Source organism: Lipotes vexillifer, unplaced genomic scaffold, assembly GCF_000442215.2.
Source record: "Lipotes vexillifer unplaced genomic scaffold, Lipotes_vexillifer_v1.1 scaffold1029, whole genome shotgun sequence".
Taxonomy (NCBI): Eukaryota; Metazoa; Chordata; class Mammalia; order Artiodactyla; family Lipotidae; genus Lipotes; species Lipotes vexillifer.
The window spans coordinates 1,473,549-1,496,933 of NW_006789305.1; the positions used below are offsets into that span (position 1 = coordinate 1,473,549).

At 37.9% G+C, this 23,385-nt stretch overlaps 1 protein-coding gene across 6 annotated transcripts in view; it reads right to left on the bottom strand.

Moving 5' to 3' along the window:
* CSDE1 (cold shock domain containing E1) overlaps window positions 1-22,742 on the bottom strand; it is a 36,535-nt gene extending 13,793 nt beyond the window's left edge. Inside the window, exons 1-6 of one of the 6 annotated variants that reach the window (XM_007462488.1) lie at window positions 22,621-22,742; window positions 5,207-5,405; window positions 4,090-4,199; window positions 3,596-3,688; window positions 2,877-2,974; window positions 294-375 (exon numbers count right to left, since the gene is read on the bottom strand). In XM_007462488.1, coding sequence (XP_007462550.1) covers window positions 294-375; window positions 2,877-2,974; window positions 3,596-3,688; window positions 4,090-4,199; window positions 5,207-5,405 — 582 coding nt within the window. In that variant the 5' untranslated portion in view covers window positions 22,621-22,742. Of the gene's footprint in view, window positions 1-293; window positions 376-2,876; window positions 2,975-3,595; window positions 3,689-4,089; window positions 4,200-5,206; window positions 5,406-7,281; window positions 7,417-15,395; window positions 15,715-22,620 lie in introns of those variants that run through there. The other 5 variants (XM_007462491.1, XM_007462486.1, XM_007462489.1 and 2 more) reach the window with 5 other exon arrangements.
* Between the last annotated feature and the right edge of the window lie 643 nt (window positions 22,743-23,385).

The window sequence follows — 23,385 nt, forward strand, 5'->3', positions numbered from 1 at the left end:
TACTATTCAGTGCACATATTTATGATTACAATTTACAATCAATAAGCCTTTTCGCAAAACTATACTCTAGTGGAAACAATATTTACTTGGTAAAGTCTAATATTAATATCAATTAAATGGCCCATTTTAAAGAACATAATTTGTAACCAAGGAATTTTAAGAGATTACTTCTGACGTTAACAATTAAGTATTTTTAAAGGAAATATAAAGAGTAAAAACAAAAGGCTTGGGTTTGAAAGACTTAAAGCGGTCAAAGAAAAAACTAAAGTTTCTCAAATCTGATCGACACTTACCTTCATGGCACAAACTACTCCCTGACAGCGAGCTTGTTTCTTTTTCAACAGCATAATATTACGAGCACTTACAGCACCAGTACTAGAACAAAAGAATCGGGTGGGGACGGTGGGGACCAAAGAGGGGTGAAAAATGCATTGGCTTGGTTAGACATGAGTTTAGAGAAACAAACTAGTTTTCTGAGGCCTCAGGAATTCTGTATCATCACTAATATAAGGTTTTATAATACATAATCCTTTTCATATGGCTTCACATGCAAAGGACTTTTGCGCAAACTCCCTAGCCTTTTAAATTGGGCACACATATATGGCATTGTTTCTCTCTCAGACTGCTGAAATAAGGCCACAAATTGGTTGCAACCAGATGGGGAACGCTAAAGTTTTAGAAAGGCCATTATGTGAACAAATACTAAGTAGGTATTACGTACTGCAAACAAAGGTACAGGGAATAAAGAGATAAATGAGATGGTCCTGTTTGCAATGAATACTGAATTTAGTAGCTATCCCATCAATTATTTCTGATTAAACAGTCATAAAAGAAACATGAGTAAATGCAGTGATTATAGGAGATATTTGCTATGCTTTAGAAAAGTTCAGGACTTCCTTGGTGGCCCAGTGGTTAAGAATCCGCCTGCCAATGCAGGGGACAGGGGTTCGAGCCCTGGTCCGGGAAGATCCCACATGCCATAGAGCAACTAAGCCCGTGTGCTGCAACTACTGAAGCCCGAGAGCCTAGAGCCTGTGCTCTGCAACGAGAAGCCACCACAATGAGAAGCCCGCCACTGCAACGAAGACCCAACACAGCCATAAATAAATAAATAAATTTTTAAAAAAGTGATGTTCACCTCCATTGAAAACAGACATCATATGTTGCTGCAGCAGCAATGTAAATCAGATTTCGTTTTAAAGATGGCACATACAGTGTAAGATGCAATAGTATTTGTTGGTGTTGTTTATAAGATCTGCAGACCAACTAGTTACTTCCCTTAATTCTTCATGGACAAATTGTCGCCCAATTGTGCTTTTTTTATTTCAAAAATTTAACAGACTAACAAAGACACTGGAAAAATCCTATTTGCTCTTGCAACTTACTACAATGAAAAGGCTTTATTTAGAGCCAGACTGGGATTCAAACGTCAATTTAAAAGCTGTATGACTTTAGGCAAGTTACTTTATGAGAACATACCTCATTTTACAGATGAAGAAACTTACCAGATGAGGCTGTTCTGAGGATTAACAACTGTACATAAAATATTTAGTACAAGTTCTTAGCACATTCAAGAACTTATTAAGATTAAATAAAGCCCTTTCACTGGCTCCCCATCCACCTCAAACTCAAGCCCTATTCCCAAGTTTCCTAACTTGACATTAAATTGAGGCCTCAGACTAGCACCACTAATATCAATCTACAACTCAATCCGATTCCTTCTAGTCTTACAAGACGTAAGGTTCAAGGCTAATAATTCTGCACTCTTGGGACTTTTCTTTCTGTACTGCCATTCAAAGTCCATTCCCAGCAATTTCTCCTGTTTTTAACTTCTTTCTGTACTTGTATCTGTTTCTCCCACTCCAAAATAAAAATCACCATCCCTGGGCTTTCTTAACTACACTTTCCTTAATTGCTTATGCCCATGAATTCAACAGCTCTATCTCCTGTCCATAACTAGCTTGTTCAGATCTATATATGCAACTACATATTAATATCTTCCCCCAAAGACAGCTCAAATTCAAAATGCCAAAATAAGCACAATTCTTCTCCCACCCTTAATACTTTCTGCGGTACCTCCTTAGTCCAGTTAATGGTATTATCTGCCCAGTAGCCCAAGCCAAAAAAAATGGCATTTGGGACTCCCCTTCCCTTAGTTCTAATACACACCCCTATCTAAAAAGTTATAAAATTTGGTGATTTTATCTTCTCAATGTGACTTGACTTTTATACCCAAACACCCCTGGCCTATCTATACTAGACCCTCATCTTTCATATTAATTTTCATAACTCTGCCTCTATTCTATAGCATCCCTACTCTCCAAAAGCCTACCATCTCCACCACTTCCAACAATAGAAACCAATCACACTTCCCCATTTAAAATCCTTCAGACACCTCTGATGAATGAATAAAGTTCAAACTTCATCTTTCCATGATCCAGTCAATTAAATCAACTCCAACTTCTGGCCTCTTCCCCCATGGTACTTCCTCTATCCAGAATGTTTTTCTCATCTCCCTAGTGACTTCCTCGTCTTAAACCTTACCTCAAGCACTGGTGCTATGGCAAAACCTTCACTGATCTCTAGAATAGTTCCTTGAAAGTTCTGACCATGTTTTAATTATCCTCCTATCTCTGACACCCTGCATAGTGCCTGTCATAGAACTGACGCTCAAATGCTTAGCTGATGAATAAAAATTTAAAAGATCATGAAAATTATCCAGATTTACAAGTTAGGTTTTTGACTTGCTTCAAATTTCTTATTGTAAAAGGAAAAAAAAAAAAAAAAAAAAAAAAAACCAACCTTTTTATAAAAAAAAAAAAAAAAAAAAAAAAAAAAAAAAAACCAAACCACTTAGGTGGGAAAAAAGAACTTACTGTTTATTGTTATCAATTACAAAGTTTATTTTATCTCCAGTTTCCAGCTGAACGTTCCCTTCAACATCTTCAGGGGTGTAAGTCAGATAAAACACTTCCTGTGAATTAATAAGGTATTATTACTATACTGGCAGGATGCATGTTCAGTGTATACTGTGATTTACTTTGTTAAATACTTCTTAAACTGGCATTTAAAGCCAAATTTCTTAAAATTAAATGCCTTTTGACAAGTACATAGTTTATTCACATAAACACACTTCCCCTCCAAGGTGCTGATGACTTCTGCGAGTCCACAGCTGAGCAGCAATCCAACTTCAAAAAGCTTACACACGTGGAAGCATTTGCCCAGAGGCTGTAGTTACATTTCAAAAAAAACAATTTTTATGTAAGGCATTCCAAACAAAAAAGCTGAGTTAGTGCTTAAAAGGAACCAGAAAAAAGATCCCCTCCCACAACCCCCAAAAAACGCAAGTAAAAGAAGCATTTTACCTTAATGTTCTAACTAAGGTCACACTTGGGCAAGCTAAGACACTTGGAAGTCCTATGGATTTTTTTCTTTTTAGATTTTTTGATAATGCTGCACTCGAAGCCTCTTCAAGACCAAATTTTAAACTGATTTTTATCAACTGCAGCTTACGTTTTCTATTTTGAATTTTAAAGTACGCTTATAGATCACATGGTGGATCAGGCAAAGGTTTAAGAAAAATACACAAGTTTACCCCATTACGTTCGTAGCATACACTCCCTGTTGGACTCTGACCCGGGGCAGCTGGAGATTTACTCTCTAAGTTGTGAGGAACAGCGCACACAACCTACCAGTCAAAAAAAAAAAAATTTCCATTGCTAATCATTTCAGGAGCAGCACTGTGCAATATAAACTGAATTTTAATATCCTCTATACTATACAAAGGGATACATTTTAATATGATCCACAAGAGGATGTCATGCTGCCAAGTTTCAAACTTACAGTACATAAGCTGACTGTAAGTATAGACTTAGGGTTATATGTAAAAACCCAAATTGAGTCTTGACCAAATTTTTATTTCAGGTCAAGAAATGCCAGTGCTTCTGATATAATTTTAAAATAGTAACTTTTATATACTATAGCTCTCTTGCGTGCAAACTGAGGAGATGGGGAGAATCTTCCTTTTCTAATGTGAAAGATATGCAAATGCAGGGCCCTAAGAAAACATAAAGCATCTAAGTCACTAACTTGTCCATTAATTCGTTCTTCAGGGAGGATTTCTTGTTTTATCTTCACCAGTTTAACAGCAATGGGCTTCCCAGTCCGCCGGTCAGATGATACTTCAAATTCAACATCATCTAAAACAAAGAGAGCGTTGTGTTTGGTGGGCTAATTTTGGCCAAATGGTACCTCACTTTCAAGCTCAACTTAATGAGGTATTTGAGTTTCCTTAGACTGGTGATTCTTAAAGTGTGGTCCCTGGATCAGCAGCAGCATCACCTGGAGTGTAGCAGAAATACAAATTCCCAGGCCCTACTCCAGACCCACTCCAAAAACAAATTCTGGGCATCACGTACAGTAATCTGCATTTTAACAAGCCTTGTAGGTAATTCTGATACACACTAATGTTTCAGAACCACTGCTTTAGCCTAAGCTAGCCATATCTTAGTTTTCATGGCACCTACACATACTACAGCTGATGCAATGTAATGATGAGATTTGGCAAGCTTCCCCCCTCACCCCCAAAATCCCTCTATACCCTGAGTTTCTTCAACTGTAAAATGAGGATTAACCAAAATAACACTTTTGTACAGTTTAGAGTATTTGGTATGCCAAATATTCATGTAACTATTGTTCTTTTTTCTCAAAGATATTTTAAAAAAACACACACTGAGACCTTGTAACGTCAGTCCTTTAATAAGCCACACATTTTCACATGTGAAAGTAATTTCTATATTGTCAGCCAAAATGAATTTCCACATACTCCAAATGGTGACATTGTAAGAGTTATTTCTTTCAGGTACTACTCAAACTAGTACCTGGCAAAATAATTAAAACTAACATAAAGTTTAATATTTTCACTGGCTTAAAATCTAATATATAGCCAAACAGTCATTATTGGGGGAATAACAATTAAATATACCAAGTGTCTATTTAAAAAATATTCAAAGATATATTTTAATCAATTACTCTTTCATCCCTCAAAAAGACTACCACAACAGAAATCAGGATTCTGCTAATTTATATAAACAAACTTCAGTAACTGGTACAATTAAAAGGCCAAAAGCATAACACTGTCATGAATAAGTTGATATGCAAGATAAATTTGTGATTAGTTTTATAAAAAGGAGAACCAACAGATTACCTCCTACTTTTAAGTCCTGCAGGTTGCCATTATACTGTGAACAGTGGAAGAAAAGTCTAGCTTGACGTTCTGAACACTGAATAAATCCATAAGAGGTTAGCAGTTTTTCAATAACCCCAGTTTCACGAAGTGCTGCTGAAGTACCATTGGGGTACCCATTATGCCCATTGTTGTGGAGAAGATTTGGATCAAAGCTCATCTGTTTTAAAAAGAGAAAGAACTCAATACATATAGATCTGTATATTACCTCCATAGCTTACTAATAAGTCTGATTAACAAATCACTGAATTTTCGTATAACTGATTCACTTTGTTATAAAGCAGAAACTAACACACCATTGTAAAGCAATTATACCCCAATAAAGATGTTAAAAAAAAAACCCAAAAAAACAAAAATCACTGAATTTTCGTATAACTGATTCACTTTGTTATAAAGCAGAAACTAACACACCATTGTAAAGCAATTATACCCCAATAAAGATGTTAAAAAAAAAACCCAAAAAAACAAAAATCACTGAATTTTTAACATAAAAAGGCAAATAAAGCTAAAACAAATAAAGGGAAGATTATATGTTTTTATTACTGAAATGTTAATTTAGCTAATAAAACATTTCAGAGGAAGTAATTCAAATTATTTTTGGGGAAATGCCCCAATTCATGGTAGAATTTTCACTTACCAAACAAATAGAATTTCTGGAGTTTAAATATTAAGATAAAGTAACTATATAAGTAAAAGCTGCCTTTACATTAACTTTAAATTACTAAAACAACAGTATCAGAACAAAGGTAACTACTATTCAAGAGATGGAAACCCAAACTACCAGGACATTTCATTAAATTTATTAATACTTATTTTGAAACATAAATAGAAACCTTGATGCTATTTGGTAAGCCGTGCATCTTGAAGGCAATTATTTTAGTAGAGATTAAAACAATAAAAGAAACTTTCCATGCAATACTTATTTCAAACTAGAAAATACATGCATGCTCAGGTCCTTTAATGGAAGATGACTCAAAATAATGAGTTAGAAAGCAAGAGTTTTCTAAGAACTCCAAGACAACAAAAGCTCTTCAATCCTAAAAATCTTCAATCACTTTACAGGTACAATTAAAGAAATCTTTTCACCTGTTTCAGACACTGAAATCTCTAAATACTGTCATTTGTTTCTATGGTCAGATAAAGCAAAATAAAACATTCTTTAGTGAACAGAAGGGCTATTTAAATGCAATGCACTGGGACCTAATTTAATCATCAGATACTGTCTATCACATTGAATATTTCATTTTATTTAAGTGAAGCATGAAATAGGACAAAATCCCTAGGAAAGGTTAGGTCTATAATTGATTTACTATAGCAACATATCCACATCTTTATACCTAGTTTTAGACCCTTTCATTGAAAATTTGACTTATAAACATTTTCATTTAAGTTTGACGTTGGGCAAGTAAAAAAAATTTTCATCAGGAAAAAAAAGATGACTGAAATTCTAGAAAGATAAACCCAAGTTTTAAGTAAACACTGGGTGGGATAGCCAAATCATGCAAATCAAAGCCATCACATCTGTAGGTGGTTAAGTTCTAATTCATTCATGCTAGGCACTTTTGTGTTGGATGTGTACTAACTCATTTAATTTTTACAAAAGCCCATGAGGAATATTGTCCCAATTTTACCAGTGACGAAACAGACATTGAGATTAAATGACTTGCCAAAGTCAAATGACAGAGGAGCTGAACCAAGAAGGTCTACCTCTACAATACTGACTTGAAACTAGGGCTTCTCAAACTGAAGTTACCCAGTGATCTGGTTAAAACACAAAATCTGATTCAGCGGCAGGGGTCTGAGATTCTCCACTTCTAACAAGCTCCCAAGGTGATACCAATACTTCTGATTCTTGAACACACTTTGAGTAGCAAGGCCTAAACTACTAAACTTACCTTTCAAGATTCAAGGTGAAGGAAATACTTAGGGAAGTTAGAAAGTGAGTTTGCAGGGTATTTCAATCAAACTGAGTGGCCCTTCTTAGTCATGCTCTTAACACAAAGAAAAAAGCTGGGATGATTGCTTCCCTGACTTACAGATCTCTGATACGTGGGGGTCCTCTTTTGTTTTTTAGTCGCAGATGAGGTAGAAGATGAAGATAAAGGTAAAGAAAGTGGAGGGGCTGTAGGAGGGGGATGAGGATCTGATGACACAGTAAAAACGTTCTCCATCTCAAACAGCTGTGATAACATAGCACAATGTTTACAACTATGATCAATAACAATTTAACACACATTTGAGAGTCAACCTGTATATCTTTACATTTATCACTAAGTTACTTTAGCAAAATATAATTCATTTAATCAGATTTATATCAACAAAATAAATTATAGCATTAACATTAAATGGTCAAACTGAAATGTATTTTTTAAAGCACTTACTTAATCCCTAATCCATAACATTTACAATTTTAAAAATGCCATAAAGACTCTGGTGGTTGCTACAGCAAGACAACTGAGACCAACTTCTTCTCAATGTCCCACAACTTTAAACAGAATCCAATATTCTCAATCACTTGTCTCCCTCAAGTAGGGTACACACAGGATATTCTAATGGGGTGTAGGAAGAAAATATCTGAACTAGAATATATATATTTGGCCAGAGATAAAAACTAGCTTTTACAAATGGTTATTATGTATTTATAGAAGAGGCCTTACTGAGTTGATATGTCAGGTCGTATCACATGTCATACATTACTTAAGTACTCTGAGGAAAGAGGGGAGAACCTCACAAGAGATTGACAATGAAGCCCTCGTTTATTTACTTTCAGCATATTAAAGTTTACATCTCTCCTATTAAGTGTACATATTTAGCTATCTAGTTTAACTAAACTGTCCTCACAAATAGACAAACTGTTGAAAAAGATTCCCACAGAAGAATCTTAGAAGATAATGCTAATAAAGCAAGCAAAGGCAGAACTGGGAGCCAGCACTTCTAATCCTAGTATTAGTTCTTGTACCTCCAAATTATGAAATAAATGACCATCTAATGAGATCTGACAAGTCTGACAAAACATTAAGATCAAGACTATGATACAGACTTATACCAGTATCAATAAAACGTAAAATGCATACTGTCCCTCAGATATTAATTCATGATAGTATAAAGTTTTTAAATTAAACACTTATAAACTAAGCATCCAGATATATATATTTCTAGTGGGGTTGAAAAGTTTCTACACTGTTAAAAGGTACACTATTTTCACAATATTGCTTATTTCACCTTTGTCCTATTTGTACCACTGCTTCACAATGCAAATGGAGCAGTGTAATCACACGATTTATAAATATATACACGTCCATACTGACATACATGCTCGTTAAACAGTATGATCAAATTGATTTGAAGACCACTATTCCACCATCACTGACTTAGACCATGACTTTCAAGCTGTGCTTTTTTCATGTTTAGACTAGTTCTTATCGCCATACAAGTAAGAACGCAATGATACGATCTGTAATACATAGGCCAGGAAGCTGCAAAACCCACATTCCCAAGTCTCCAGTCCTAGTAGTCCTAGATGAAGGTAAGAGGTAAGACTCATGTTTTTCTCACCCTAAGGGAAAATGAACCAGAATGAGAAGGGATTAGAGCTATCATTTCTTTCTAAGACTAAACTATTCCCCAACAAGCACACTGGAATTTAGGCTATATTGCTCATCTCATCTCACCTTTAGATGTGCACATCAAAACAGAATTGAACCAGAACCTCTCCTTTCTCCTAGCACCTTTCCTGACTTAAGTATTTTTCTCTAGCCTTTATCTAATTTTAGGGCTACTTTTTAAAAAGGGAAACCCATATATCACTCAAGCAACTTTAGATAAGACAGTATGTTAACCCTTAAAAGAATTCCTAATAGTTCAGCTAAATTTTTTTAAAACCAGCACCATCAAAACTTTAAAGCAGCACCACTAAACAAAAGTGATGTTCCTTAAAAAACAAAACAAACAAAACCACCAAACAATTACGTAAAAAGAGAAATCCAATGGAAAAAGTAGACAGCTCAACAACAGATGCTGGTTTATAAAAAATTAACATAAAGACAACATCAAAAAAAGGGGGGTGGTGGTGGACGAGTATGTAAATGTTATTTGGCTTTTTTTTAAACAGGGGAAAAATCAATTTAGTTGCTCATCTCACAGCATACAAAAAATATATTCTAGATGAACTGTGTTAAATGCCTTAACAAATATTAAATAAAAATGTATGCATCTATAAAGTTTTTGGAAGTGGGGACTTTCTAGGTTTAAAGTCAATAGAAAAAAACGCCAAGGGAAAGGATCAATATTTGATTTACATAAAAAGTATAAGCTTTTATACTCAAACCTAAAGAGAACAAACGCAAATGTAAATATATGAGTGTATCATTAAGGAATTTAAGCAAATCAGTAAGAATTAAACTACCAGAATATAAGCTCTATGAGAGCAGGGGCTTTTTGCTCAAAGATAAATCCCTAGTGTTAGACAGTGCTTGGCACATAGTAAGCACTCATTTGCTGAATTATGGAAAGACATTAAGACAAATAAGTCTTAAAAGATCATTCATTAAACACAAAACATATGAACTCCAATTCTAGCAAAAATTTAGATAAAACAAATTATTCATTTATCAGACTATCAAAGATAAAAGATTAAAAAAATTGAGAAAGTAGGTTAAGAACAACACGCTAATATATTTTCATGGTGGCAAACTGGTGCAACCTTTGTGAAATACAGTTTAACCACATGTACCAAAATGTGGAGGTGCTTTCCTTAATAATTCCACTGCAGTAAACTTATCATGGGGAAACGTGAAATGTGGACAAGGCTTTATGCACAAATGTGTTCATTAAAATGTTTTAATAACAAATTCCCGGAAACAATCTTAAGTTTCATAGTCATCTATATAATGACAAAAATATTTCTATAATATGATTTCAACTGTATTTTAAAAAGGAAAGACCAGGAAAGTCTACTTCAATACTCACAGACAATGTAACACTTAGATGGTGTTCTAAGTGCACAGAGCTAAAACTGGTAAATGGGAACAGAACTCAGTACTCACTCCACGGCTCACATTCTTAACCACTGCTTTATACGCTAAACCAGAACTCGAATGCCTACAATGCATCAGCACTGTTCTAGGTCCTACATGTATAGTAGTGAACACAGCAGACGAATACCCTCAACACCAAGTTTAGACTTTCTACTCTTTTCTATGTATTTGTTTTTAATCAGAAGTCATTAACGGGACTTCCCTGGTGGCGCAGTGGTTAAGAATCCGTCTGCCAATGCCGGGGTCACGGGTTCGATCTCTAGTCCGAGAAGATTCCCACATGCCATGGAGCAACTAAGCCCGTGAGCCGCCACTACTAAGCCCTCAGGCCTAGAGCCCATGCTCCGCAATGAGAAGCCATCACATCGAGAAGCCCTCGCGCTGCAACGAAGAGGAGCCCCTGCTTGCTGCTCGCCATAACTAGAGAAAGCTCACACGCAGCAATGAAGACCCAAACGTGGCCCAAAAAATTAAAAAAAAAATCATTAACAATGATTTTTTTTTTTTAAAAGGAGAACTGGAAAGAATCACAGGTGAAATCTAAACTTCACTTCTAATTCAAGAAATCAACTAAAGTTCCCTAAAGAACACAGAACTAGAATCAAAAGACTGGCTTTTAGTCTTGCTTCTCATACTTTTTAAAACTTCTCTGGGATTGTTTCTGCAGATGTAAACTGATGGCCTAAGTGATTTCCAAATTCCCTTGGGAGGTGGGGGGAAAAAAAATCAAAATTCTGTGCTCCGTCATTTCTTCTTGCAACATCTCTGAGCTGTTCCCCCCCACCCCCGCCTTTTCCTAACCTAGTCTGCTTGGCTCCCACTGAAAAGGAATTAGTTTAGAAAAGGTAACCTATTTCACTGTATGACAGTTTTAGAAAATGACTGTTTTCTTAATCTAAACATACTTCCCCTTAACTTCCTTTGCTCCTTTCAGTTTTCAGAATGCAACTGTTTTTCAGACTAACTGCTGTCTTCTGGATATGTTTCAAATTATTATTCACTGAAGTACATTTCACTACTATTCTTACTGTACCCTGACCAATATATAGAGAGCACTGAGTGATTATGTTTCTTGATTCTGCAGACTAAAGTTTGAGTAACTTTATATAACTAAAACAAACAAACAAAAAAAACCTCTATTACTCCTTAATAAATTAGCAAAATCATATTTTCTCCTTTTAGTACTTGTATAACTGATCATTTGTTACTAAAGAAAAAACTAATCTAATGCTTTTAAATTTCTTAGTTAACCTGGAATTCCAACGTAGAGGGATAATTTTAAATCATTAGCCTTTGTAATCTGTCTTTTAAGCATTCTATGTCCTTCCTTAATACCCACCTCACAGGGTTGTGGGGATGGTTAGGGTTACTTCATACAAAAAGCCTGGAGTGGCGCTTATTACAAAGCACACACATAACTACTTACTACTAAATCTTTTTAAAAAGTAGAGCAAGAATAGAATCTGGCAGCACACATATGGAGACCTCTCTGAAAATCAGTCCATTAGTCAAAGCCTTTTAATGCTTATAATCCAATCTATATTCCATACTGACCACTATGTTATCAAGAGATACTCTGTCAAATCTCCTTATTGAAACATCTTATTTTTTATTTGTTTGCTCCTGGATTTTTGCTGGGGATGGAGAGCAGCCTCCAAAGTTCGCACACCTGACTTTGAAAATCAATCAAGACATTTACAGTTCCTGATCATAGGTCTCCACACCCCTAGCCAAGTTACCCTGTTATCTTCTCATTCACCTGAGGCTTTAGTTTTCTTTTAATGTTCCTAGCTTTGCTTTCCTTCTTGCCACCTTAAACTGTCTTTGATCAAAATACTCATCAAAACAATCCATGTCTATCTTTACGTGACAAACTTCTTATAAGCCTTATTCATTGATATTTTTTAAGGCCAATCCTACTCCTCAATATTTTTATTCATTCCTAATTATGTACTACTTTTACTGTTTTTTACAAAGGCTCTTTTAAAATCTGTGGTTCTCAGATGTAGAGAACAAACTTATAGTTACCAAGGAGGGAAGGGGCAGGGTGGGATGAATTGGAAGACTGGGACTGACATATATACACTACTATGTATGAAACAGATAACTAATGAGAACCTACCGTATGGCACAGGGAACTCTACTCAGTGCTCTGTGGTGACATAAATGGAAAGGAAATCTAAAAAAGGGTGGATATATGTATATGTGTGACTGATTCACTTTGCTGTACAGCAAGAAACAACATTGTAAAGCAACTATGCTCCAATAAAAATTAAAGTAAAAAAATAAATAAAAACAAGATCTGTGGTTCTACTGCATTACCAAATCTGTTTCCTTAGTTGAACTCGTTTTAAATGGAATAATTCACTGTACAATCAGAACATGTTTAACTGTCAATAACCCCCCAATTGTTATTTATCTGTTTGTAAATATGTGAATCAATCTATATCACTCAACTTTTTTTTTTTTTTCTTTGCAGTACGCGGGCTTCTCACTCTCGTGGCCTCTCCCATTGCGGAGCACAGGCTCCGGACGCGCAGGCCCAGCGGCCATGGCTCATGGGCCCAGCCGCTCCGTGGCATGTGGGATCTTCCCGGACCGGGGCACGAACCCGTGTCCTCTGCATCGGCAGGCGGACTCTCAACCACTGTGCCACCAGGGAAGCCCTTATATAACTCAACTTTTGACAGCTACGCATGCATTTACTCATTAAAAATGTTCACGTAGTAGATGATGGCTTTCTCTCACAATGGTCTGCGATGCCACTGTGGGCAGTGCCAATAATGCCAATGGCTCAGCTGATGCCAGGAGGAGCAGGGAGTGGCTTTTGAGCTTAGGCTTGCTGAGAAGTTCAATGACTAAACTGGGATCCTCTAGGACAGGTTGTCAATAGCCCTCCCCTAGTCACCCTGTCTTGCTTCCTTACAGCTTTGCTTCCCCCCACCTCCACCCCCCCAGCACCCCGGGGCGGGATGTTCCTATAGTAAACTAATACTCAGAATACAAAGATTAGGCTAAACAAAAAGCACTTCTACTTTAAATCCATCTCTACAATTCATATCAATGCAATGAAAGTTGTAGCATCTAATCTTTTACCCTTCTGAATAGTAACGAAAGAGCTGTACAATTTCAATCCCCATTATTTTATCTAACCCAGCACAAGTGGTACCAAACTAAAATTATTTTTTAAAAAATCAGATGAGGAGGTAGGAAGAAACAAACAAAAAAAAGCAAATAATACAATAACCTTGGGCTTCCCTGGAGGCATAGTGGTTGAGAATCTGCCTGCTAATGCAGGGGACACGGGTTCGAGCCTTGGTCTGGGAGGATCCCACATGCTGCGAAGCAACTAGGCCTGTGAGCCACAACTATTGAGCCTGCGCGTCTGGAGCCAATGCTCTGCAACAAGAGAGGCCGCGATAGTGAGAGGCCCGCGCACCGTGATGAAGAGTGGTCCCCGCTTGCCACAACTAGAGAAAGCCCTCGCACAGAAACGAAGACCCAACACAGCAAAAATAAATAAATTAATTAAAAACAAAAGTACCAATGCCACCGTGGATGTGAGGATTAAATTAGTCAATGCTTAAAAACAAAAAACAAACCTTAATACTGAGTAATTATATGTCTGTTTATGGATAATTTAAATAAATTGGTGTTAATGGTAGTTTTAAATTAAGGAATAATTCTGGTCCACAGTAAGGTCATTACCACAGCCAGGTGCTTAACCTTTAAATAAACTGGAGATAAAGGCCCACTACTTCTTGAAATGGTGATGAAGCTTTTATAAGACAACCACCTAGGAGTCATCTGTTTTCATTCTCCTCATTTTATCAATGAAGCGTTTTACAAAAGGATTACCACCCAGTTCTTGAAATTCTCTTCTTTGGCATTCCTACCTGGACTACCTATTTCTTTCAACATTCTCTTCTTTGACACTTCTTCCTTTATTACCTATAAAGTGACGACTCCTTTCTGAATTCCAAGTCTTTATTTCTGCTGATTTTAGAAACTCTAGAAACTGAAGATTAAAAAGGAACAATTGCCCTTCACAATCTTACCTCCCCCAAACAACCACTGTTTAACATTCCATACTAGAATATTTTCTCAACTTCAGATTACTAATAAAATAGATTTCCACAAATTCCTACCTGAACTTCCCCATTCCTATGAACAAAGATTTCTAACTTGGACAACTGGATAGACTAAATCAATTCCCTCCAGCCTCAACTTCCCATTCAACTAGTCACTAGTCCTATTACTTCTACCATTAAAACACCTAGTGTCTACCTCTTTCTCTGCCTTTACCCTAGCTTTTATCTTCCTTACACTCTATCCATTGCTCCTAACAGGTCTTCCCATCCTCAGCCTATTCCATAAAAGTAGCACCATTTGTCTTTCAAAGGTACATTTATGAATATGTAACTTTAAAATCTGAAGCAATAAACTATCTCAGGTTTGAACTACAAAATCCATTAAGCCCTTGCTTATAAACAGCTGACAACTTTCCTGAAAAATAAAGTCAAGTAGAGTGGGCCCTGTAGAACCTGCCTCCAGCAAGCCTCCCTTTCCAGTTATTCTCTCTGACCCACAAAACTGTATTCTCTACTCCGTTCATTATAGACTACTCAACATATACCACGTGCTTTCAGATCTCCCCAAATCTGCTCATTCTGTTACCTCTATACCTCTACCAAAAACTCTTCTCCCTCTTAACAAAGTACAACTCACCTTCAAATGTCCCTTCTCTGTAGGCTTTCTTTACCCAAGGTTACCTCAGACTACAAAGGGCACTCCTAAATGAAATCCTAACTTCTTAATAGTACAGAGGGAGTTTTTCTTTCTAAGAGACCAATAAATCAAGAGACCTGCATGTATTAATAAATATAATCTGGGGCGGAAAATCCCAGTTTTGGGCATAAATATTGTCATCTAACAAAAGACAACAAGTTAAATAAAATAATCTAGTGTTGATATTTTCAGACTAACAGTTGATAATATAAACTGTTTTCAGAATACCTTTAGAAGCAAACAGATTAAGATTTTAAATTTAACCAAATAATTAGGAAATCTAGAATTATAAACTGATTCTTGCCAATAGGAAACGATAAACCTACCTCGCAGTGATAATCAAATATTGCACTTTCAGTAGTATTTGCTGATTCTTCTTTTTCAGCACACGTTTCAAAGGATGAAAGTTGCTAGTGTTAAAAAAAAAAAAAGAAAAGAAAAGAAGAGAGCGCGCGTGCGAGAGAAAATGACCTATCAAGCTAATAAAGAATACAACTGCTGCTGCACCAGGCAATCTCACAGTACAGCACTGAAGAAAACAAAGACTACTAGCAGCGTTGGGAAGTGCTCTTTCAAAGCTGTTGAGTAGGCACAAACTTCTTGTTTCAGATCAAGTGTTGTGTCTTCAACTTAAGTGTACTCTTCTTTGGTCTTGTTGGTTGTTTCGAGGTTTGTTCCTTGCCTGATCTGAACTTGAAGCAGCAGTTTCAGGTGGTAAAGTCTGTTCTGTTACACTTCATACTAGAGATAAGAATGAAGACATTAAGTATAACTTACATAAAAGAATCAGGGACAGGGAAGCTAGAGGGACAAACTCATTTCATTAACTTAGAATCAAGCAAGGCAGAGAACTTGGAAGCACACACACTCAATGTCATTTAAGCAATCTCCCAAGTGCTAATGGATACCTCCTTTGGTACTGGTACACTCAAAACCTGAAATTACTCAGTCCTTATTGACACCCCCCACCACAAATAAATTCGAAGTTACATAACATAATATTCTATTTAGTGTGTTTTGTAACTACCTAGCACTGTGTTAGGTACTGTGGAAAACATAAAAGAATTTCCTGCCATCAGAGAGTTTACACCCTTGTTGAGAAGAATTATTTATACATGGAGGAAAAACTAGAATATAGGACAAAATGTCCAAAATTAATTTGCTCAACTAATATCTGGGTATCTACTACATCACATACTATTCTAGAAATACTATTTATTGTTTATGCATCACCGTCTGTGCATCAAAGCAACATGGTCAGAGAAGGCTTTTAGTTAAGAGGTAGAATATTTCAGCTTAGTTTGGAGAAATGGGCAGATTTTTGAGAAAAAGAAAACAGCTGAGTATTCTAGCCATAAAATATCACATAAACCAAGCCAGAGTATACAACTAAATCCTAAGTCCCTTGAGAGCAGAGACCATGTATAGGATTTTCTATGCCTGACATCAAGGGAGCTTTATTGCATGAGACTGTCACAGCAAGTGTGGCTTGCTGTTTCAGAGGAATCAATAGGCTAGCCTGGCTAGAACAGAGGGCTGGGTTAAAGTGAAATGAGATATATGGTGTGACAGATGCCGTAGAGCCAGATTATGAAGTGTTTCAACTTGATATAACAGGAAACAGAGAGCCTTAGTTCTTGATGAAAGGGTATGAAATCCTGAAATCCTATGAAGGATCACTTAGTGAAGGAAACAGACATCTCATTAGAGCTGTTGACATTAACAGATGAGGAATGCCTATAGAAGAGAAACAAGATGAGAAGGGAAGAGAAGTGAAATATATGTATAAATAAAATCACAGAATCGTGCTTTGTATTAGCTGTAAAAAATTATTATTTTGCAGTGCCTCAAATGTTAGCTAAAATGGTGCTGTTAACTAAAATGACTTATATGGGGAAAAGAAAAGGCGGATTTGGTTTTAGATATGCTGAGGTGGACAGTATATTTTAAGATCAGAAATAATGACTATAAAGGTGAGAGGTCAGACCTGCTGAAACAGAGTAGGAGAGCTCAATATTAATCACACTGATACTTACCAGCAAAATGTCACAAACAAATTATTTAATCTCCCTGAGTTTCAGTTTCTCCTATGCAAAATGAAAACTCAGTAACAGCTGATCTGTGGCTATTGGGTATACCTAACACTCCATGACTTTATACAGTAACTTGAAATATCAAATGTTACATTTGTCAAATCTTTCATCTCATCTCCTTGTCTAAAATCCTCAGTGATTTTTCCAGCACTGTAAATGGGAAGTTCTTAAGCCTGGCTGCAAATCCAACCCACCTGGGACTTGGTGGGGAGGGGAAATCAAAGCCTGGATCCCACCTTGAGATTCTAATTTAACTGGGGTTAGGTCCTAGGCATTGGTGTATTTTCTTTCCCACCCTGCTCCCAAGGTGTTTCTGACTTGCAGCCAGCGTTTAACCACCACCATTCAAGGTGTGTCTCTTCTACCTTTACATCTTTACCTTCTTCTGCTCTCCAGTTCTTCTAGATAGGTGCATTTTCCTCCCTAATTCTTAAACGCAACTCTTGGGAGGTTCCTGAATTCTAGTCTTTGTGTATATGGGTCTTTCCACAAAGAATACATTTTGTCATCTTCAATGCAACAAAAAAAGCCTTTCTTGACCATTCCAGCAGATTTATTACAGTAACTCCCAATGCTGGCATCATGCTTTTTGGTACCAAATCATTTCTGCACTTTACTTACATGTTTATGTATCTTGTTCCTTCAATTATATTTCAGATTTCTGAGAGACAAATTCAAGTTTATTTCTTTATCACAACCCCCGATAGCACTTAACCAGGTACTGCTAAACTTACCACAGCAGAAACTAATACAGCAAAAAGATAGTTAATCTATAACAGCAAAAGACACAATTCAAGTTGGTAGACAGTTCCACGAACTTTAAAAAATTTTGTTTTGGTGAACTGTATAAAGTCTTAATTTTCCAATCAAGAAATAACCTCTTCTTTTAAAAGATACCCATTGGGCATTTTAATAAATTTGCTATCCACTCATGCTAAGATTAACATTCGTGGGTGGTAATGACCAATTCTTTTGCTTTAATCCTCTGAACCAAAGTGTACCCCCCTACAACCTCCTCCCCCCCGCCCCCAAAGCTAGCCGCTTCTTAAGTCACATGAAATACAGAGTACTAATAAAAAAACTAAGGAACAATTTAAATGTGGATCTGAGAGTCTCCCTGATTACTAAGTAATCAACTCCTTTTTCCCTTTGCTCTGTATGGGAACACTACCACCATTAGTTAATTATCAATTGTGTCATGCTGTTTTAGAAGTTAATTTTCCTTTACTTGATCCGATAATCCAAACAGTCATGCCTTATTTCACCTGCCTATCATCACCTGTTTTGTTATTTACTGTCTCCTCCACTTCGCTGCTTTATCGCAAAGGCTTAGCTGAAGCCGGGCACACAGTACGCACTAAACCAATACACGCTGAACTAATACATTTATGACATTAATCCATCTATAATGTTACCACATAACCCAGTTTATCATTTTGACAAATTATACTCAAAGTCTGTACAGCATTCACTTGGGAAGAATGTTAAAGAAATGCTAAACCAGTCTATAAAAGTCCCTCCACCTAACCCACTTTCTTCAGAGTACTTTCTTTGAGAATAAGAGCAAAGACCCAAATAGGCAGCACGGAACTGAAAAGGTTCTCTACTGTTGATTTATATGACTAACACTCATTCTTGCCTTAACTCCCCAGTTGGTATTTCTTGATGCGTTAACCCAAGACAAGTTTAAGTATATCACATTTTTCTCCATCCTGTATAACCGAAGTGCCTAACAGGTTTTAATTCAGTTTTACTTTGAGATCTAAGGAAAATGATAAAAGTTCAGATAACCACCTTAAAACAATTTAAGTCATCAACACATTGAGCAGAAATAAAAGAAAATCAAATTGCTGCAACCATCTTTTTCTGTATGTTTCCTTTAGTAATAACAATTGTGCTGTTACTATTTAAAATTATACACCCACCCATCACTTAACTTCTTTTACATATACTAATACTTTGAAATAGGACAAATGCCAGTGCGGAAAGAAGCTGAAGAAATGCTCCAGACACAAAAATCAAAGAATAGTGTAGACCAGCACCATCCAACAGAAACACTGTGCAAGCCACATATGTAATTTAAAATTTTCTAGTAATCATATGAACTTGAAAGGTGAAACTAATTTTAATTAAGTATCTTACTTAACCAAATCCAAATGTCATCAGTTCCCACAGGTAACTGACATGTTTTTAACATCCCTGGAAATCCAATGCTTATTTTATATTACAGCACATTTCAACTCAGAACTGTGTACAGTTCAACTGCACAATGGTCACACACAGCTAATGGTTATCACACTGGTCAGAGCAGATACAGACTGATGAGGGGAAAAAGGCACTGGCATGCCCAATAAAGCAATAGTAAATGTAGGGCCCTTGGGCAAAGACCTTCACTGATAAAAGGAGGCAGTACCTAGCAAACTCTCCCATAGCAGGAGTTTGCACTTACTACATCCGAGAAGCAGAAATGCAAACAACTAACTGGTTATATATTGGCTGCAGCTGCAAACCAATGGCTAGCCTACAGGTTCAACGTGAATAAACTGCCAATCAATTATTTTCAACTACACATTAATATTATACCTCAGCGTAAAAGGACAAATAATGCTCCAAAAATAATCTTCCAATACACAATATTCAGTTTAATACCCCTAATAAAATATGTAGCACAACAGAAACATCTCTAAGAATTCCTCTGGCTTGACAGTATATTTGAACTGGAAAAATGTTTTGAATTATTTTTTTAACTAGGTACACATGCAAGCAGAAAACATTCTAATACCAAGACAAAGGAATTTTTAAAAATCTTGATTTGGCAGAAAGCATTTAACAGCAAGAAATGATGGGATTCAAGAAAACAAGTCACCCCCACCACAGCAATTTCACCACTGAAGGAAGACATTCCAGCTATTAAGTCTTAAAAAAATACAGTTGTAATTCTTCTAGCTGTAATTCTTTATCATGAAAAATCCTACAAGTTACAGCTCTCCATAAGACAGTCTGGGTCAAAAATCTCAAAGTAGTCCCCCTTTGATTTTTGAAAAGACTAAACTAAGAAGGCAAACCAACGCCTTGTATTTATTTAACAAGATCTCAAGATTTTTATTTTGTAATGCAGTCCTCAAATTCAACTCCTTAAAAATCTGCCCACACAGCATTTCCATGTTTAAACTACTTTGTCAAAAGTATGGGCCTCACAACAATGTGAATGAACTTAATGCTACTGAATTGTACACTTAAAAAAAAAAAAAGGTTAAAACGGTAAATTCCGTTATGTATATATATATATTTTTTTTTTTCCTTGCGTTATGCGGGCCTCTCACTGTTGTGGCCTCTCCCATTTGCGGAGCACAGGCTCCGGACGCGCAGGCTCAGTGGCCATGGCTCACGGGCCCAGCCGCTCCGCGGCATGTGGGATCTTCCCGAAACGGGGCACGAACCCGCGTCTCCTGCATCGGCAGGCGGACTCTCAAGCACTGCGCCACCAGGGAAGCCCCCGTTATGTATATTTAACCACAATTTAAAAGAAAAATTTTTTTTTAATGTTGTAATGGCCCTGCATTGTGTGTCTTTAGATGGAGGGAAGGGAAAACAGGAGTAGGATAAAGCAGGACTACATGTCAGCTTCCACATTCTCATTTTTTATTTGCAGGAATTTACCAGAATTTTCAACCATACTCTAAAGGTCATACTTGTTAAGTCAGAACTTATTTACAAAAAAAGAAAACCTATCTTCTGTGCCTCAAATGCTTTACTTTTCAACTCAGCTGCTATAAATACTCATCTCGATGGTAAACATCCAGAGCAGCTGCAAAAGCAGTCAAACCACTACCATCTCTTTTATTTCGGGCCTATGGCTAAAAGGAAAAAAAAAAAAAAAAAAGGTTGAAAATTTATCAAGATTTTATGACTCAGGCATATGCCTATTCAAGTATATAAACCCCCTCCTTACCCAAACCAAGAATACCCAATATTGGTTAATACCAAAAGGGCACAAAGGTATTATACTGCCCCTCAACGTAGTATTGAAAATGCTTCCTTCTAGAGACTCGAAAATTACTCAGCGTTTTGATACGGAACAACTTATATTAGCGGGCTATAATTTGGTACCTACATTTTATAGACTGGTAGCTCTGGTCAAGAGCTGCCAGTTCATACCATCCTGATAAAATGCGAAGTCTCACACAGGAAGGATTTAAAGATTTAACTACCACAGTGCCTTTGGGCGTCCTCCCTCCTCCTACACCCTGTCTACCAACTGTTTAAGAGGACCACATTCTTTCGCTCATTTTAGGTGCAAAACAAGGAAATTACCTCACACAACAACGTTCAGCTTTTGTATTTGCGGATTGAAGGCTGTTTTTAGAGAGGGTTCCCTGCCCCACTTGTCAGGCAAGAGAAGGGCTACTGGGTGTTTCTAAAGGAAAACCTTAAAGCAAAAAGAACCGTAACACTAAGATTTCCTACTTATGATACAGCGGATGGTAAGAACCTCTAAAGTGTCTACGACCAGGGCTCTAAAATACTAATTCTACAGAGAATGACAAAGCCATCCCTTTCATTGCACAATATGGGCCGGGCTCTTACACCATAAGAACCAGAGGGGGAGTAAGGAGAACTCCACTGAGTTCTCGCCGAGTTCGCCCTAACACCAGGATTAGAAGGGTGAGAGCCATGTGCCTAAGTTTAGGGGCTGGTTCTCTTTCTCAAGAAGCCGAAGGGGAGGACTAGACGGGAAGGTTGGTTGTTGAGACCCAAGATAAACAGCTCTAGGTGAATGGAAGTAAGGATGACAATTCGGCCGCACTACCGTGCCAGATGTGCCGAGGAAAGGAGGTGTCTCTAAGCAGTTAGATGGAGCGGGGTCTCAGTCCATACACAAAGGAAGCGCCATTGCCGCACTGCGCTCTGGTACTCGTAGTCAGATCCAAGCAGGTGATGGCCAAGATACCACAGGGTTCAGAGTCAGAATAGGCCCCTCTCCCATGCCTCCAGCTCTTCCAGTCTCACACAAAGGACCGCGCCACCACTCCCTCGCCCCGCCCGCCGGGACTTGTAGTTCTCGTTTCCCCCACCAAGCCGCAGAGGAGGAAGCAGCCAGACTACATCTCCCAGCAGCCTCCGCGCCCGAGCCCCGCACCCCTGCCTCCATCTTGGCTGCGGTCGGAGCCTCCATTTTCGCTCCCTCCCCCCAATTTAGTCACCACCACCACCACAACGCGCGACCGCCTGGCCTAGACTGTTCGCTTCTGCTCTGCAGCCTGATGTGAGGCCTAGACAGTTGAACGGGAGCCGAGTGGAAAAGCCCGGGGCAGGGACTCAGGGTGAGATCTTCTCTACCCGGAGCTCTAGGAGTGCCCACCCTGCCTCAGAAGTCTCTCCCGTTTGTCTTGGTCCTCTCATCCGCCCTTAACGTGGCTTCTTGCTACCCCCAGTTGGACCCTGAGGTCGTACTCACCCCAACAGCTCAGCGCCCCCTCTCCAGCGCCGCCATAAGCAGCACGGCCCGGTACGTAGGAATAAATCTCACTTCTCTCGCGAGAGTTGCGGGCTTCGAGCGCGTGCACAGGAAGGGGGGAGCGTACCCTTAGTACGCCTGCGCACGAGGGCTGAGTGACGCCGGCCAGTTCGCTGCGCTTAACCACAACCGAGGTAGTGTCTACGTTCCCTTAGTTCCCCTCCTCCGTGAGCTGCAGGAAGCAGTTTCTGTGTTTGCTGACTCCGCTGGGACGCACGGGGCGGGGTGGCGGGTGACTTTCGGCGTCTCTGATCTTTGCAAAGCTGAATGTTTTAGGCCCCGAGACCAGGATAAACCTTGAAGACGAACAATTAGGAGGGCATATCAGGAATGTAATATAAAGGATTTCTCTTTTCTCAGCGATAATCTGGAAGTTCCTCAAACCCCAGTTCCTCTTTATTCACAGTGCAAGCCTTCTTTCTCTTGTCCGCTACCTTAGACTGCACTTTTATTTAATATAGAGTTAGGTTTTAAGCAAGGTAATTTGAATGCCATACGTGAGAACTTTGTTTCCCACAAACTATGTTGCTTGCAACAGACAGACAAGAGTGAGCAAGGTAGCATAATCATTAAAAAACAAACTCCTTCAACTGACCTTTTTAGTTAACAGAAGATCTACATAGTGTATCAGGTAATCAAAGGGGTGAATCAGTAACCAAAAGGTTGAAATCAGGGCAAATGGATGACTCATCCCACAGGGAAAGA